This window comes from Ictalurus furcatus, chromosome 26 (assembly GCF_023375685.1).
Source record: "Ictalurus furcatus strain D&B chromosome 26, Billie_1.0, whole genome shotgun sequence".
In the NCBI taxonomy this organism is placed as follows: domain Eukaryota; kingdom Metazoa; phylum Chordata; class Actinopteri; order Siluriformes; family Ictaluridae; genus Ictalurus; species Ictalurus furcatus.
This window is the reverse complement of record NC_071280.1, coordinates 13,284,990-13,304,612: the sequence shown is the minus strand read 5'-3', so window position 1 is coordinate 13,304,612 and position 19,623 is coordinate 13,284,990. Positions and strand designations below refer to the sequence as shown.

Below are 19,623 nucleotides of genomic sequence, written 5' to 3'. Positions count from 1 at the left end.
CTGAGCTAGAATGTAACTGCAGACTAGCGGTAACAATATTAGCCCATAATTAATTAAAATATTAGTTTTCCCTCATTTTGATTTATTTGTTCAATTTGAAACATCTCTGCATGTCAAGTATGTTAATCATATTTTGCTACTTCAACCCTTTTCTAAGGCAGTTTATCGTAATAAACTTAGGTTCCTAGGTTATATTACATGCAATACTTGCCTAACTTCTATTCAGGGTGTCTATCTTGACAAGTTTACCATAATACAAAATAAGTTTTGGCAGAACGGTACTGGCAATTTTTTTCACAAATCACTGGAGTATTTCTGGTAGGTGTGAATATTAACAAGTTACATGGAACACATACAATCATGGCACAGTAAGGCTGCTACAGCATCTTTATATATATATATATATAATATATATATATATATATATATATATATATATATATATTATATATATAATATTATATTGGTTAAAACATTGGTGTAGGGTTGTGCTGAATAAATTTTTCATTATTTATTGAAGAATTTTTTTTGAGGAAATGTAGAAATTTTGTAATCGATTGGCAAACAGCAAGTTTTAAGTAATATTTCAAGGAAAAAATAAAATTAATGATGCAAATACTAAGGTTAATGAGGACAAGGTAACAACAGCAATGCGGAACCTGAACCAGACACTCTAGCAAAGACTACAGTTAGCACCATGCAGTTAGTGTTTTTTTTTTATTCAGCACCTGTTACAGCAGCTTGGCTAACATTAATGGGTTTGTTAGTAACATTGCTGCCGCATAGTTAGTGTTTGATTAGGCTATTTGTTCCAGTCCCTGTGTGTGTGTGTGTGTGTGTGTGTGTATGTGTGTGTGTGTGTGTGTGTGAGAGAGAGAGAGAGAGAGAAAGAGAGAGAACTACATAATTAACATCCAGTGAAAAAGTGTTCGGTGGCTACATTACTTTCCTTTAAGCCATTTGCTAACAGGAAATAATTTATCAAATGACTATACAACTTGATGTGGAATGGCTTATACATTTGTAATATCTTTTAGTATACCACAAAGAGAAATAGTAGCCATTTTTATCACAAGTATGGCCTATATTTACATAAAAATCAACCCAATCCATTCCAAGTCCTCATTTCATACTTCAGAGTGAATATGATGATACCTGCCATTAGAGGAACGTTCTTCGGAATATTGCAGAAGCTCTATACCACCTCCAAAGAACCTCAATCAATATAAGAATGCTATTGGATGAATTGTAAACATATTTAAGCTCACTGTGTTTTTGTGAGGAACGGTTATCTGCTATAAAATCAACATACACCACAGTTACAGTATTACTGTCTGTAATGTGATTATCACTAAATCTATTAGTATCAATACATCATAAATGGTTATGTTGTGTTCCAGTAGCCAGCATTCACTACATGATTCTAACAGCATTGCTCAAGTGAGAAATGAAATATGTATATGAAATAGCAGTTCTCACCATCTCCAAATAGCTGCAGAATGGCCAGGTCCACAGGTCTCTTCCAACCAGAATCTTTCTGGATGGCAATGCCGTAGCCTGTGGTAGCGAATATATAACCACTACCGATTGTCACAAGCTTGCAGCCCTCATCTCTGCCCGCCATGTAGTTCAGCACAGCAGCATCATAGATAAATGCATCCAATTTTCTGTCAAGAAAAAAAAAAGGAAAGCTAATCAATTTGGGCATCGACTGAAGCTAATAACTGCCAGCTTTATTTGGCAGACCAAATAAATTAAACTCCAGAAGTCATGGAATTCTGCAGTGTGTTTTTTCGACTGTGATTAATCCATGTTTGGGATGTAATTTTATTAATGATTAATTTAGCAAATGACAAACTAAAAAAGTCCATGTACTGCATTACTAATCAAAGGACTTCTTGCTGAGGCTGTGACTGGCCCTGTGGCAGCTGTGTAGAGTGTTGGTTCTGAGCATGATAAGACAAGTCCAAGCCACAGCAAGATACCTGACATCAGAAAGTGCAGTTTTAAATCAGCTGTTTGTTTGTTCATTTATTTATTTATTTATTTATTTATTATCCTGTAGTAAATAATAAAAAAAAAAAATACCTGACATAAATGTTATGAATAGCACAATTCTTTCATTGTTAAATTGAATACAGTAACACATAGGTCCACCATTGGTTTAAAATAAATTTTGGGGAGATGATGATGAAAATGTGGTGGCATTGGGTCCTTTAAGGAAGAACTGGGAATTGGCTTGATGGCTAAAAGAGACAGATCTGGTCCTCAAGGCTATCTTTTAGTTTACAAAGGAAAACAGAAGCCATCTGAATCACTAGAATGGTCTATATTTACATAAAAATCAACCCAATCCAGTCCAAGTCCTTGTAATTTCATATTTCAGAGTGAATATGATACCTGCCTTTAGAGGAACATTCTCCAGAATATTGCAGAAGCTCTATACCACCTCCAAAGAAACTAAACCAATATAAAAAAAAACTATGAGGTGATACATTTCAAATCTGATTGGTCAGAAAATGTGGATTCATTTTCTATAAGAGCAGCTGCGAGGCCAATCACACCAAAATGACTTAACTTATAGGTTAATAATAGGTCACTATTGATATGGTGGTGTATTCTGGGAGGACACATTTATTTAGCATTTTTGAAAGGCGTCTCCAGTGTCAATGCTTTGTAAGAGTCAGAGAAAAAGCTGTAACCACCACAGGGACGTTTTCAGGACAGAGGGCTTTGTGTTGTGGTGTGGATGCTTTTAGAGGAAATAATCAACTTTGAGGTGATAACAGTAACTCTGCTTCAAGTCAGGCATCACACCAACCCATCACTGATTATTTTCCCTGCATGGCCCATGTTTTATTCCTTACATTACGATCCTTGGTACAACATCCTTGGTACTGCTATTCACTCCTTTTTTTAACGAACAAATGAGTGTCTCAATGCACACTGTCCATATTCAGTGAGTTATTTGTCCAACCTCCCCTTCTCTCCACTCCTTTTATTCTCCTTCATGTTGTTTGAAATAGAATACACAGTTGATTTGGGAATTTTCTGTGGCTGTAATGGCATACATTCCTCATAAATCACATCATATACAGTAACTTTCCTCTTTGTTGTAGAACTCAACACTTCTCACACATTTTCTCTGCAAATAGAGGTATATTGCAATACTTTTGACAATGTGTGTGTCCTATTTTAGTAGTAGTACAATACAGAACAGTGTGTAAATGTGAATGTTATGTATATCAGAAGTGGAATCTGATAGATGAAACATACAAACGTTACATGTGTGGTTTATTCATCTCTAAACAAACAGCCGCAGGCTTCTCCAGTTGCTATTAGCAGCTACGTGTCCACTGAACACCCACTCACACACAATCATATCCTAACTGTCTCCCTCTCTTGTTCTCTCCATCCCCCAACACACTTTTGTAGCGTTTTTTTTAACCTCTTTCTTTCTTTTACCCTGTTTTCAGGCTATGGAGGGCCTCGTCTACGTTTTTCTGGTGGAAGCTGGTCATGTAGCTGTGCATCTCTTTGTAGTTGTTCCTAATGTTCCTCTCTGTGCTGCCATTGGGAACCGTGCCAAAACGGAATGGCGGAGAAAAGTCATTTGGCCGTTGGAACTGTAGGGAGAGAGAGAAAGAGAAAGAGAGAGAGAGAGAGAGAGAGAGAGAGAGAGAGAGGTCAGTCAGTATGAACACGGTAGTTAAGCCTGCATTCATCCAGAAACACTAGCATACACGGAGTAATGTATTTTCAACAGTTGGGTGCAAAATAATATTTAAACACTACCTGAGTTCTTTTTCTTTTCTTTTTTCCCCCCATTTTATCAAATACATCCTCTGTGATGGCATTTTAAAAATACAGCATCCTCAAATACCATTTAAAAATACAGCATTAATTTTTTTTTTTTTAATCTCTCCACATGAATTATTGAGTGGCATCCACAGATTCTCCTTGTTAGTTCTCCTTGCCTGTTTTAGCAGCTGTAACCTAGTTCCCATTAGCCCAATAATTTCTCATTTATAAAGGCCAAGTGCAAAGCTACAAGAGCATACTGCAAGTAGGATGGGTGCAGAAACAACAATTAGCACAAATGACTACTGGTGTATGTCAAACACATAGGCCAAGTACAAGCACTGTAACTGAACTTACAGTGACAAACGTAGAGTATACATCCAATGTTCCTTAACATCCAATAGTTCCTTAATTTGACTAAACTCATGTATAACTAAGTCAAAACAACAACCATAATGTTAATGCAAGAGCCTGAAAGTTTGTCTTGTGGCAAGAACTATGTGGTTTGTATAACAAAAAACTTTTCAAAAAAAACAAAGTTTCATTGTACACTTCGTTATTCAGACCTCAAAGGAACTACAGACTAAAGTGTTACTCGGAGAGCTCCATGGGATTTGACGAAAATGGTTAGCTGAAAACAGATGTGTGTCTTAGTTGCATGCAGTTTCTTTGTAGAAAGTTTTCTTTCTTGAGGATCGCCAAAAAATTGCCATTATATTATTAGTTTGACAGTTTGAAATATCATCTACTTGATTTAGTACCTTAAGGCTACTTAAGTTCAAACAAAAAATAAAATAATATAAAATATACTGGATCAAGTGCTATTTTATGAGCTGCCAAATAATGAGGCTAGAAGATATATTATTAAATGAAATCAAATTGGCATCAGTTATTATAATAATTTCACCTATGGCTATTCTTGTTGCTACAACCCCAATTCAAAAAAAGTTGGGACACTGTGTAAAATATAAATAAAAACAGAATGCAATGATTTGCAAATCTCATTAACCCATATGTTATTCACAATAGAACATAGAAAACCTGTCAAATGTTTAAACTGAGGAAATGTACCATTTTAAGAAAAAAATATAGTAACTTTGAATTTGATGGCCGCAAAACACATCTAAAAAAAGTTGGGATGGGGAGAGAAAAGGCTTTCCAGAAAAGGCCGGAAAATTAAGTGTTACTTTAAAAAAAAACAGCTGGAGGAACATTTTGCAACTAGTTAGGTTAATTGGCAACAGGTCAGTAACATGATTGGGTATAAAAAGATTATCTTAGAGAGGCAGAGTCTCTCAGAAGTAAAGATGGGATGGAATCTGGATGTTGCTTTAAAACCTGTATATACCTTTCAGCATTGATGATGCCTTTCCAGATGTGCAAGCTGCCCATTTCACAGGCACTAATGCACTCTATACCATCAGAGATGCAGGCTTTTGAACTGAGCGCTGATAAAAAGCCGGATGGTCCCTCTCCTCTTTAGTCCTCTTTAGTTTAGAGGACTAGAATTTCCAATTTTGATTCGTCTGACCACAGAACAATTTTCCACTTTGACTCAGTCCATTTTAAAATTTTTTTGAGCTTTGGCCCAGAGAAGACGGCAGCATTTCTTTATCATGTTCACATATGGCTTCTTCTTTGCATGATAGAGCTTTAACCAGCATTTGTGGATGGCACGACGAACTGTGTTCACAGACAAAGAGTTCTGGAGGTGTTTCTGAGCCCATGCAATGATTTCTATTACAGAATCATCCCTCTTTTTAACGCAGTGCTGCCTGAGCGCCCAAAGTTCCCGGGCATGCAATATTGTCACATGCGCACAGAGATTTCTCCAGATATCTTTTAAACTTTTGATGATATTATATACTGTAGATGATGAGATATACATAGTGTTCGCAATTTTACATTGAGGAACATTTATTCTGTAATTGTTCCACAAATTGTAGACACAGTTTTTCGCAGATTGGTGAATCGCTGCCTCTCTAAGATGCTCTTTTTATACCCAATCATGTTACTGACCTGTTGCCAATTAACCTCCAGCTGTTTCTTTTTTAGTAACACTTACTTTTCCAGCCTTTTGTTGCCCTGTCCCAACTTTTTCAGACGTATTGCGGCCATCAAATTCAAAATTCCCTTATTTTCTTTCTTAAAATGGTACATCTACTCAGTTTAAACATTTGATATGTTTTCTAGGTTCTGTTGTGAATAACAGTTGGTCTTATGAGATTTGCAAATCATTGCATTCTGTTCATATCCCAACTTTTTTGGAACTGGGGTTGTGTGTGTATATATACATGCTAGACTCCTATTAGGTGTTTATTTCAGTGTTTGTTTTCTTCTCATTCATACAGTTTATCATATTTGTATTTCTTATTTTTCACTTTTATCAGACCATACAGGATTTCACAGAGTTATTTTGTGATTGTTGCAGCCCTAAATGCTTTATTTTGCTGCAGCTTTTAAAAAAAAATTGTGATGCGAGTTTTTTGTGCTTTTTTGCTAAAAACTACTTGAATTGGCGAAATTGCGATTGCACTAAATTGTTATTCACAGTCTTTTGCAGTGATCTTTGTTGCTAAATGAGACCTTTTAGCTCTACTCATTTTTGATGCACGTGAATCGAAGAGGGCTTTGGCTGAATGCAGATTGCAATTAGTCACATGATGCATCTTGGCCCAAATCTGCTGAAAATCTGTGGAGAATTTGAAAAATGGCAAGATCCTCCAAATATTGCGGTGTTTTCTTTGATCTTGCATTAACTTCTGCAATCGCAACATCCTGGAGGGACTGTTTTATATTACATTGTATTACAGTTGACAGCCAAAAAACAAGATCTTATTCAGTCAGCATTTTTAATCCCTGATTTTTTCAGGGATTAAAGGTATGTGCTTGTGTTTAAATGTGGTTAAGATGTTATTGAAATACCCCGGACATTTCGGATGCTTTTAATCAAGAAAAATCTGCCAACATCGGAAGTGTGAACTACATGTAGGTGATTTGCAAAATACTAATGGGAAGTCCAAAAAAATTGGTTTAAGCAGCTATGTAACCAAATCTGAAAGAAACCTTCCCTGCATAAATGCTGATGTAATTTCCGAATTTAAGTCGCCTAGAATACAGCCCAGGATTATTAAAATTACAGGCAAAACTAGAGGGCATAGAAGCCAAGATATTTCTTGAATACTGAGTATGTTGTCTTTAAAGGAATATTATTGGTATTAATTACAGAAACCTCAAATGTTAATGTAGCATCTGTACTTTTAATAGCCCTTGAACATAATCAACTTTTTTCATTTTCTGCTTTCAGTGTAGAGGTAATAAAGCCACACTACAATGCCTCTATATAATCAATGTCCACTTTAGTGGAATCAGCTGGTAGCGATGGGACACCTTCCCCGAGTCTCACAGCTGGCCAAACAAGATCTACCTCTACCAAGAAAAACATTAGTGTAGCTAGTGCAAAGAGTTCAAATCAAGAAGCAGAATGAGCTGAGGAGTTAGTGTTCAGTGCAATTACTATATAACCGACAACCAAGGTAAGGTAAGGTAAAGTAAGATACTCTCAAGCTTAGGTAAATTAAATGTAAATGTTGTCTTAAATGTTTATTTTATGTCTCCTGCATCAGTATGTCAATAGAAAAGAACACATTTTAGATGTCCATTTTTCATTTTTTACTGTTTATTGCTATTTCTAATAATTAATAATTTAATGCATAGAACCTTTTCATTTTTCATTATTTTGATAGTTTCACAAGTCCATATATATTTTTTATGGCTTATATAAGACATTTGCTCAGTATATATACGTATACAGATAAACATGACCCTTCTTCACTGTATCAAAGTATAAACTTATGCTAGCTCTAGAGAAATTAGGCTGTAAATAATATATGCAATATTATTCTTGATTTATTGAACTGTGAAGGCCAGTGTTTAAAGGTCACTCCCACAGTACTGACAGAAAAGCCCTTGGCCTTATCCCCAGTAATCTGGGTTTTATAGGTAAATCCTCAGTACCTTCTTATCACTGAGGCCAGACACCTGGTCAACGTACTCCTCTTGGATCATGAAAGCAGCCAGGTTGGCAGTGTAACTGGCCAGGAAGATCACAGCAAAGAAGGCCCACACTGATACCATTATCTTACTGGTGGTGCCTTTGGGGTTTTGTACAGGCACAGAGTTGTTGAAGACTAGACCCCAGAGCAGCCATATGGCCTTTCCGATTGTGAACGAGGGACCACCTGGCTCTGAAGACAGAGAAAATGAACAAGAGTGAGCAGCGGAAAGAAAGAAACAAGACCATGAGAGAGAGAGAGAGAGAGAGAGAGAGAGAGAGAGAGAGAGAGAGATGTAAAACATGGTGAGCACAAAAGCAGAGATTAGGGGGAATAGTAATTTTAAAAAAGGAAAGAGAAAGAGAAGCTGTTTATAAGTAGATGGATGCAAGCATAAGCATATTCCGAAGGAGCTGAAACAGTAATTTGAGGTGAAAAAGGCATAATTCTCTCAGACGGCTAGACAGAGAGAGACACAGTAGGACTCTACAGTGTGTTATAGTTATGGAAAATTAGAATAGCTTTTAAGCTCCAGCACAGTACAACAGGCTTATGTAATGGGGACATGTCATTAAACATGGGCCTGGGGGCGAGAGGAGAAATCAGTAGTCTCTCAGCTCCAAGCGATTACCTGAACACAGCACAGTGCAGCATTGTCTATGGTTTGGTTTCACCATATATCTATTCAAATAAGTCTGATTTGATTAGTGAGTTATTCTGTCTGGCAAGATTTTTTTTTCTTGTCGCCCCTAAAATTCCACAGGCGCTAATGCAGCGATGCTATCTGGATCTGTATTGCGTTTTAAATCCAAAGCAGGTAGATGATTTATGTAAGGAGGGCTGCCAACTAAATGTAATAGTGTGACATCATTTGCGTTTTTTTTTGCACAGTATAGGGGGCTGCAGCCTATGACCCAAAATATGTGTGGTCTAAACCAGAATGTTTTTGATTGTTTATTTGTTTGTTTCTTTCTTTCATAAAAATGAAATGAAAACTGTCACACTATTCTTCAGGTAACACTGGAAAACCTAGATATAGAAATGCCAGCACTATTTTTGCGTGTAGCTGCTCATGATATTTTCTAATGAATTAATTAATGAAATAATGAATTTGCATGACTTTTCTGTTGCGTACAGTGGAATCCCATTTCTGACGCACATCACTAGTCATGACTAGATGCCTTGTGAACCTTTCTGGCAAGCTTTCTTAAAAGAACAAAAAATAACAGAGCATCTCCTATATGTATATGTATTTGTATCTGTTTAGAACACGTTATCTTGTTATTAAGAATAATGTATTTATGTTCTGATAATAATGTATTTATGTTCTACATACTGTAACATTAACAATTGAATGAATTAAAACTGTGAATTAAAACATTTTTGCAATGTTACATGCAGTGGTGAAATTTAAAGTATTTGCAAGGGGAATGCTAGATGGGTATAGGTTAAGACTTAATATGTCGTTAGAGATTTTAGCTTATATCAGAGTTTCTTTTGTTACAATACCCTTGGATTGCCACACTGTACACTTTCACTGCCAGTAACTGCTTTTCCATATTATTAGTTTGATTAACTTTTTTACTTTTTGTCAATTTATTTTATTACAATTAATACAGTTTTTACACTTAATGAAATCTAGCTAGTAATGTTGCTAGCAATTGTGTTTTTTTTTTTTTTTTTTTTGGATGTTCTTGTTTTTTACATATTCGCATTTTATTGGCTTTTTTGAATATATCCATGGCAACATGTTGCACAGCTCCTACATCTTCCCCTTTTCAAACTGAGCTCTGATTATGTGTTAAAATATAATCTATACTTTTTTTTATAGAGAAAGATCTTAGCCCACTCTGATGGTTCAATATAATGGGAAGAACATGCACCACCTGCATGGGCATCAACATTTTACTTGCATGGACAGATTTGCTTTTGATATCCTGGCTATAATGTGTCTGGGTGTTTAATAGGTGTTCTCTCACCATGTACACGCAAGCGTGTGTCAGTGCATGCATACCTCGTCCATCCGCCAGACAGCGGTTATAGCCAACTGGACTGAAGTACTCAAAGACAAAGACTGCCACAGCAGATACGATCAGCAGCATCACAAACATCATCACCCACACATCAGCACTGAACGGCTCTGAGAGAGAGAGAAAATGGAGACAGATATATATATATATATGATGTTCTGAAGTTCTGACCCAGTGTTACTGATCCTCAGAGAGGCAGATGTCTAAATTCAGAAAATGACTATAAAGAATTGCAAAGAGAAACAACAATATATGTCAAATGATGCTATAAATGTCCTGAGAAATTCTCACTTCTGAATGTGTGATGGAAAACTGTAATTCATAATATTGCCGCATAATAGATCTGGTTATTTTGTTTATTTCAGATTTTTCTTGCCTGGAAACTAGTTCCATGGCCAGTCACAAGAGAGATGGCCAAGTTTTTGAAAAGGTGACTCATGAGGCATACAGTGTATATACAAAGTCTACACAACCCTGTTAACATTGCAGGTTTAGTGATGTAAAAAATATCTTTTTTACCCCTTTAATGGCACCCAACAAAATTCAAGTGAAAAACAAATAGAAACACTGTAGGGAAAAGAAGAAGAAGAAGGAAAAAACTTACTATAACATGCATACTTAAGTCTACACACCCTTGTGACTGTGCTCAGAATAACCAATCACAGGCTGGCTAGAGGTTTATGGCAACATTAAAGGAGATGCAGGAATATCTGACAAGTACTCGTCACTCCCTGCATGTGACAACAATCTCTTGCATTCTTCACATATCTGGGTTATGGGGTAAGGTGCCTAGACGGAAGCCCTTTCTCACAAAATAAATAAATAAATAAATAAATAAATAAATAATCCAAGCCCACCAAAATCTTGTCAAACCATGTGGCAAATTGTGTTATGGTCTGATGAGACCAAGGTAGAACTGGGCATAATTCTAAAAGATATATGTGATGCAAAAACAAAACATGAGTGTATCACCCAAAGAATACCATATCTACAGTGAAGCATGGTGGTGGCAGCATCACATTATGGGGCTGCATCTCTTTAGCTGGGACTGGGGCCCTTGTCAAGCCAGACAGAATCATGGATACCTCCAAATACCAATTAATTTGGGAACAAAACCTGCAGGCCTCTGAGATCACCACACAATTAGATTTGGAGCATTTTTTTGCAAAGAGGAGTGGAATAAAAATTATAAATCAAGATGTGCTAAGTTGGTAAACTTTCGACCAAAAAGCCTGAGTGCTGTAACAAAGTATTAGTTAAGGGTTATTGTTTAAGTTTAGGTGAAATTTTTACTTTTAAAAAAAAACAAAAAAAAACGTTTGTATTTGTTTTTCACTTGAATTTTGCAGGTTACTGTTTCACATTAAAAGTGGAATAAGCATGATTTATCTTGGTTTTAATTTTCCCATCACAAAAACTCAAGTTTAACAGGAGTGTGAACACTACTGATATCCACTGTGTGTAGTTTCAGCAAAGCAGTAGTGTCAGTTACGGGGATGGGCGGTGACTTGTCAATATTATTGTCAACACCTTACAGACAGCAAAGGACTCTTAAAAAATTGCTCCTTTAAACTTTGAACTTTTACTTGCATGTGGTAACAAAAAAAAAAAGTTTAAAGGAAATAAACCTACAAAAATTTTATCCAAAATATTAGCTAAATGATTATAACATTTCTTATCTTGTTGATCTCATATTATTCCATATCCACTGAACTGGTGCTCTACTTATTATATTTTTTTATTAATAATAAAAAAAGGTATGTCTGAAGATTTTCTATTATCTCAGTCAATCTCGATTCACCTGACCTTTTCTACAGCAGACAGGTTGAGGGTCTTGTAAATGAAGTGTGTTTGTTGAGGCATCAGAATAAGTGATCTTATCTGGAATACTACTTCACTGGTTTATTGAATGTTTATCACTGGAAACGAGAGCGTGGAAGAAAGTACGCTCTTGATTAATACCTATGGGTGGCCTGTTCAGTAGATATATTATATTTTAAGTCACACAAATTCTTTGAATATGCAAATTAGAAAACTACCCAAGTTCACTCCCTTTGTCTGGGTATAGAGTGTAATAACAGAATGCATTTCCATACTTAGCTCTTATACAGTATTTTAACAATTCAATAATGCTTTTGAAAAAGAGCAAAGAGCATCACTCAGATTTTCTTGAAATGTATTGTAACAAATTTCAAACTACATGATTTCATAATAAAAACAGATTTTAAACAGATCTGTGTGAACTTCAAACATCCAAACATACTGAGGACGTACTGTATGCATGTGTGTGTATGCTTTATTCCACACCTAAAAATGCAGAAGGAGACACGGTGCCATTGCTACGTGAGACCATGACACTAATGCCCGTCTCTATGAAGGGGACAGAGAAGTCAATGACTTCTGACCTCTCCTCGTTGATGGTCAGAGAGCCCACCGCCATGTGAGCGTTCTTAAACACCACCTACAGGACGGGAGAGAGCAAGAGTCATATATTAAATAAGGTTAGGGAAAGCTGACATAGTTTTAAGATACATGAACAAACCAGCTGCCTAAAAAAAGAAAGAAAAATACAGGGCAGAAATAGAACAAATAAAACACAAAATATACAAAGGAAAAAAGAGGAGAAAAGCACACAAAAATGACTGAAGTTAAAGGAGAAATTAGGTTACTACACAGGGTCACAGTATGTGGAAATTGTCACACCCTTGTTTTTTTTCTTCGCCCTTCTTCTGTATCTGTTTTTTTCCCTTCCCTAGACCCCTCTTCAGCTCAGGTATATTTAGCTTTAAATATCAGAGGCCTTGGGCTACAGAGGAAAATGGGATGCACCACACTGAATTAATAAGGTGAAATATACGCTACAGAGATACTGCCCTGCCTCTCTTTGCCTTATCTTAACTACCACACTTTCTCTTTATCTCTCTGATGCCATTCTCATTCCCATTAACTTAACAACTGATATTATCTTCTGCATGAAATATGTGTGTTTGTGTAAAAATGTCTTATAAAAATCCTCAGCAGTCACGTAGAGTTATTGAGCAGTGAGCTGTTCAGCCGAAAGCAGCAGCCTACCCAAACATTGTGACTGATGTGACGATAATTAACATGACTCTAAATGAAAAGGAGTTAGACGAATGTGCCACAATCATATAAACGACTGCAACTGCGATCTGCAGCAGATATTATTTCTAATCTGAATTAAAATACCAGCTGGACTTTGGCTTTGGCTGTCTCTCTCTCTCTCTATATCTTTCTCTTCTGTCCATCCGTATCACTCTCGTACTGTCTCCGTGCTGTTGACTCACTCTCTCTTTTCACGACACTCTTTTTCTCGCACTTTCACGACTGCTAAGTGACACATTACCAGCCTGAACAACAATCACTTCATGTTCTGTCAAAATTACATGCCAGCCAGAATAATGACCAATAAATGAATATTAAGGAGGCAAATAAAATGGAGTAATACCTTCTTCAGTTAAGTAACTTCATCTTCTAACACTCATGCATTATATTAGATCATTAATTACTCTACCTCTAAGTTTAAAAGAGTCGAAATTTTAATCCAAGTTTAAAATATCCTTATACATATTTTGTGTCTCCTTGAATAAAGTAAGCACCCTGCGCCCTCCTTGACTTCCAACAGCCATATCAGTTTGTGCATCACAGCATTGCAAATTCTCCTTCGATGAAACACAGGGAGCATGCTGATCATCTCATTTCAAATTAAATTATTCTGATAGGCATCTTGATGCGAATATTGGCTCACATGCATGAGCAATTCCAATATCACCTGAAGCAACGGCAGATTCTACACAACACCAGGCATTTCATAATGGAGTATCTCGCTGTACTAGTGCTGATGAACTCAATAGGCATCAGACGAAATGTGCTTATTCAGTGAACAGACTGCACATTGTTTGAATCGATGACTTTATCGGGTCTTTCAATAACCATGGTGAAGACAGAAGAGCTGAGAAAAAGAGCTTCAGCAGTAAGGGGAATGGAGAATTGAACACATTGTGTGGAATAAAATGATTCATTTTCCAGTTTAAAAGGTACAGTCTGCAATTGTAGCAAACATTTAGCTGAAGTTAAATACATGCAGCCCTCCACAGCCATGCCTCAAGGCACTTTTCCTAAGTTGGACTTAAGCAAAAATTATATAATAATAATATCAATCCAGCACCATAAAGCATTCTTCAGTTTATTTCTCTTTAGGAGCTCTTAAAGGTTCTAGGTAGAATCTTATAAAGAGACATGAAATACTAAACTATATTTTCTGAGATTTTAACAGAGGTGTTTGTGTCGCACATCATAAAAGACAATGTTAGCATCTGTTAATTTGAACTGTAGGAGAAAACTGGTTAATTTTGAGCTTTTTTCTACTAATTTTGCCTTCCGGGTTTAAAAACTACATCGTGTCATCCTCAGAGGCAGTGACGTGGCAATGTACTATAGTACTTCGATGACGCATCAGTGTCTCATAATTATTCATGAGACGGCGTGTTCTTAGCTTATGAGAAGATGCTGTCTCTTAATTATTCATGACAGCACCCTAACCTTCTTCCTCTCCTGCCTTGCCCTGCCATGCCCACTCCCCTCCCTTCTTCTCACAGCCATCCACGCCCATTTAATTAGCATTTTTCAAAAAGATTGTGAGGTAGACTTGAGCTGAAAGAGGGGGGTTTCATGACCCTTTAAGGATTCCAAGTAAAAAGCTAGAACCAATAACTTAGACCAAAAATCACTGAGGAACCATTATTTCTAAGATGTACAGTACAATGTCTGAATAGTGCCCGAGGCGGAACTTTTTGAATTGACAGGAAACATGATCAACTGCCTCATGGCCTTGATTGGATGGATCCTGGGGGTCCACATAATTAATTTTTTCTCCTGTTTCCAGACCCTGGAGTGTTACAGAGACTGGAGTTTCGCCTCTCAGCAGGTTTTATTAACAGCAGCTACAACATGACAAAAACTTCTCTGAAACATTATGGAATGTTTTCTTCAAAATCGCTGACCGCAACTTTAATATTTCATTAACGTGACGCAAGTCACTAGACGCAAATCTCTCTCCCTAGCCTATGCTGCCAGAACTATTTGACACAGAGAAATGTATTTTGACTTGTATTTGGAAGAACAACCCTACCTCGCCCACCATGCCGTTCCACGTGCCATTGATCTTCTTGCCGTGTTTCCCATTGGTCACTAGGTAGAGGTCGTAGGTGAACTTCACAGATTTAGCGATCTTTTTGAGGATGTCTATGCAGAAGCCCTTGCAACAGCGTTTGATATAGATCCCTGAATCTCCTGTTTGGTTTCTGAAAAATGAAGGAAGGAGCATATAAGCTGACAGCTTAAAAGAGGAAATATCCATGACACAAGGGATGTTTTGAGATGTTAACGATGAATAACAAGACAAAAAACTAAAACAGCACAAACACTGCGATGACATTACTTTCCTCTGTTCCTTCGAGGTCCAGATTTTGTGGTCATTATACCAGAGAACATTTGTCTCTAAGACATTCAGTCTTTCATTATGCTCTAATGGCAGTCTTTTCTCATAAGCATGCTGATATTCTGTTTAAGCACTTTTCAATCCATGTTAGTGAGTTTTAGCCCTGATAGGCTGAGACAGTTTCTTTCCTGGTGTGACAAATGGCCTCAAGATTTTTGAGGCACTTCTTGTTGACATTAAAATATGACAATGTGCTATGGTTGCTGTGGGAATTCCGTCAAACTATGGTATCATCAGGAATTCGAGTTTCACATCCATAAAAGAGAGTTTTCAACCAATTATAGAGGTTGTCTGTCAACAACCAGTGGTTATGCATTATTAGATCTTGTCAAAGTAGCAAACTGGGTTTTTTTGACATTGTATTTTTGTCATATTGCCCCACCTAATTGCAGTATTAAAACAATAACAATAATTTGCCTGTTTTTGCTTCACACCACAAATTTTGGGAAAACCTTTTTTTTTTCTTTATAACACAACTTATAAGACTTCTTGTAGGACTTGTGTAAAGCATATGCCAAAACTCTTGAGGTGTCATTGCTATATTTGATACAACAAAAGAGAGCCCTAAATTATAATTATTGGTTGTTTTTACTAGCAACACATTTTCTGTGAAGTATCTATCACAATCCTATTCAATAATCTGACATACAACTTCTTATCGGGGGAGTTGGAAAAGGTATAAAATATATACTGTAGTGTTTATTGGAATACGATTTAAAACAGCTTTATGCCGGTTATCATAAATAATTCATGTGGGTGCCCTTTCAGTGAAGTTTTACCAAAAAAATCATTAGCAGTAAAGTCTGTATAGACTACTGCCTTTTAAAAAAAGTCCCACATAACATGTCAAAACCTGCACTCGGTAGTGAACTACATCGACAGGATGCTTACTGGGCTTTGAGCTGTTTTCTGCAGGGAACCGTGTTCCTCATGCAGGTCCCACTGAGGGGGTCCACATCCTCCACGATAACAAATGGGGCCTCCTCCAGTGTGACGATAGACAGGTGGTCATCATCCCTTTCTTCTGCGTCTGAATAGAGCTCAAAGCGTGGCCACACATGGTACTTCATGGTCAGCGAGCCATTCTCCCACTTACCCACCTGAGAAGTACGGGGATGAGAGAAGAAGAAGGAAAGTGGTTAGAGAGAGATTAAGGACAAGTGAGGAAGCGTGAGATAAGAGAGTCAAGAAAGGTCAGGGCTGGATTAATTTGAGTATGGCTGAATAATGGGAAGTGGAAAGATAGAAAGAGTACTGTGTAGGCTGATTAAGGCATTATGTCAGGTGGTGATATTTTTCTATAGAAGTGTTAACCCACTGTCACACCAGCTGTGGCACGATGTGATAAAGTGACCAGAAGTCATTTATTTAGAATTAAACTTTTCAAGATACAGCAATTTAAGCAACAGTTTGCAACACAAAATTGGGCAGGGTGAGCAAACACATTTCTTTATTGTAAAGTTTAACTTTAAGCAAATGATAAGTGAAGAGATTTGGTTGCTACCAATGGGAATGGGTGTCATCAGCCTTTAAGCCTAAAAATACTGTAGGTGGCAAACCGTGGTTTTGGTTTATTCAAAATGTTATATTTAGCAGGAATACATCAGAATTCTGGTCAAATGGGTGACTTTCTATATGCTCTATAGCTAGCTTCTGTGAATCTCAGCTAGCCTAGTGCTACCAGTACCAAATCATGAGAACCAACAGTAAACTAAAGACAAGAACACTCGTAAGAACTAGTGTAGCTACACAGGGCGAAATATCACTGCTGTTATAAGCGAGGTTAGAGGACTCTCTAGAGACTCAGATAAAGAGAGCGAGAGGAGAAAGAAAGCATGGAAAATAAATACTCACCCTGTCCCACTGTCTCTCCTTATCCAGCAAAATAATAACCAGCTTGGGGTGCATCTGGTAGCCATCCTCGCTGAAGGAGAGATTGCGCCCCTCGAATGTCACATTCATGAGGTATCTGAGGACACAACATCAGTAATAAAATTCACAGAGATACATAACCATATGAGCTGGACTTTGGGAATCCTTAACCAGTTATCATAAATACGTTAATCTATCTTAACATAAGGAGAGCCTGTCTCTTATGAAACACTGAAGCAGTAATACAGTGATATTGTATTACAAATGTGTCACTGAGGTCCTTGCAATAGCAGAGAGTCTGATTCAGCACTGGAGGTCTTGACAGATACTGAACTGCTGACCCCCTGCTCAAGTAATGTTCAGTTCCCCTCAAGTAGCAAAGCCAGAAAGAATGGCATGACATCGCTCATGATCAGAGCAAACAGCACAAATGTCATCCCAACAGGGAAATGGTGTATAATGAATAAGAACAATAAGCGCCTTGACTACTTATAAAGGTGATGGTCTGTGATAATAGACTTGTTTTTTCCCCAGCCCTTCTAAAAAAAGGTCTTGTGGAGGACATGCATCATTTCTGCCCTGAAATGAACTAGATAATAATCCACTATAAAGACTAGAAACTGAGAGAGCCACATTAGAGTGAATTTGTAGAACATAATCATTCCCCCTTTTCTCAGTGTTGTTGTACAGTTTGTGACAAGCAACCACTGACCCACTTTTGACAGAGCCAGTGAATCAGTCTGTTGTCAGGTGTGTGTATGTGTGGGCTGTGCTGTTATGTGAGCACCCAGCCATCATCAGAGTGTTGTTATTGTGGTGTATGTTGTAATAGTCAGATTGTTTGCTATGCCTTTAAGATGCCCCTGCTTAATATGCGCATCCATATGTTATATCTCTCTCTGTATTGTCAGAGTTGTGTTAATCCCATTTGATAAATGACACCGGATATGCTTGTGCTTTAATTTTTATTTCTTAGCGCTCCTGCAATAAAGTTTTGCTGTGAAACTGACACTGGATATTGTTGTCATTGATATTGCTTACACTGCTATTAAAATAAATCTGTATCTGAATATGTTGTTCTACTGAGCTCCTTTGAAATCTCTTTTGCATTATAGTCATCGAGGTGTTGAGGTACAAAACAGATTATTGTTGCCTCTTATAGGAATAACATTTGTCCATGCTGAAAGTGCCACGCATGCTGACTTACACATTGATTTATCAGACACACAGACAGAGTGACTGGACTGCCACAGGTTATTGAGGCACATGTGCGATTTCTGCAGGAATCTTTATTATTCTCATTATTTACAGTATTCCTGAATGCTGTGACTGAACCGTGGGACTGGGTTCCATTACTCCTATTGCTTCACACACAACCAAACACACACACTGTTCCATTAGCTGCTTCTCTTTCACATGCTCTTGCTTTACCTAATCAAGCCCAGCTATCTGCACCTGAACCATGCAATCTGTGCCCTTGCATCAATTCTTCCACAGTCTAGCCACCTGTGAACACAGACGATGGTTTTAGTGAAGCAACCTTTACATGCCCTTGTTAGATGTAACTGATTCATTCCCAGGTTTGACTTGAGATGCTTTGCTTCCTATACTCTTTTAAAAAAAACTTTTAGTTAGAACCTTAAGGACTTCTTCAGTTACATTTTAATGCTTAGCTCTTCGTGATATGTTTATAACTACGAAGAAACATATCAGTTTGATGTAGTTATGTCTTGTTTCACATATAACTCTTCACAATGTTTGTGAAAATGTCCTTTTCTGGGTGAGTGGCCTTCAGGTATATAATTTACATAAATATCTGCATTTGGCCGCAACAGAGAATCTGCTACAGAAGCTGAAATGGAAACCAAAGTGCATATTTTCATCCTGGCAAAGTTTTGTAATTTTTGATCATATTGAGATGCCCAAAGACCCCATCTCCACCATAATGTCACACATGTTCAGTGGGTTCAATAAGCTAAGAAGCCCACCTGCGAAGAACCTGAGCATTAGCAGATCAACCCGACGTTCACTTGGCAAATATAGTGTTGTACTTTTGTGGTAAATTTATTATTTTAGTCAATGACTTCTCCTGTATGATCATTAGCCCCATTCCTTTCTTGGCTCCAGAGGCCAAAGCAACTGTCAGTACAGGTTAAAATAAATCTATAGGTGAAACCTACTGCTTTTAAAGCTACCCAGCTGTTCTGAATGCAGTGCCGTTCCCCATGCATGCCCCATGTCAAACTGAAACCTAAGCTACTGAGCTCACTCTTCCGTAATCTGCTGCTCAAACCTCCAGTCAAGAAGAGAAAAAAGCAATGAAGGATGACAAAGCTGATAGATTCAG

General features: G+C 37.3%; 1 protein-coding gene across 1 annotated transcript in view; it reads right to left on the bottom strand.

Annotated features, from left to right (window-relative positions):
* LOC128602410 (glutamate receptor ionotropic, NMDA 2B-like) overlaps positions 1-19,623 on the bottom strand; it is a 47,635-nt gene that overhangs the window by 15,245 nt on the left and 12,767 nt on the right. The window contains exons 2-9 of the mRNA XM_053616185.1: positions 17,259-17,373; positions 16,296-16,540; positions 15,036-15,207; positions 12,194-12,347; positions 9,871-9,996; positions 7,819-8,048; positions 3,466-3,626; positions 1,480-1,667 (exon numbers count right to left, since the gene is read on the bottom strand). Of these exons, the coding sequence (XP_053472160.1) occupies positions 1,480-1,667; positions 3,466-3,626; positions 7,819-8,048; positions 9,871-9,996; positions 12,194-12,347; positions 15,036-15,207; positions 16,296-16,540; positions 17,259-17,373 (1,391 nt within the window). The remainder of the gene's footprint in view (positions 1-1,479; positions 1,668-3,465; positions 3,627-7,818; positions 8,049-9,870; positions 9,997-12,193; positions 12,348-15,035; positions 15,208-16,295; positions 16,541-17,258; positions 17,374-19,623) is intronic.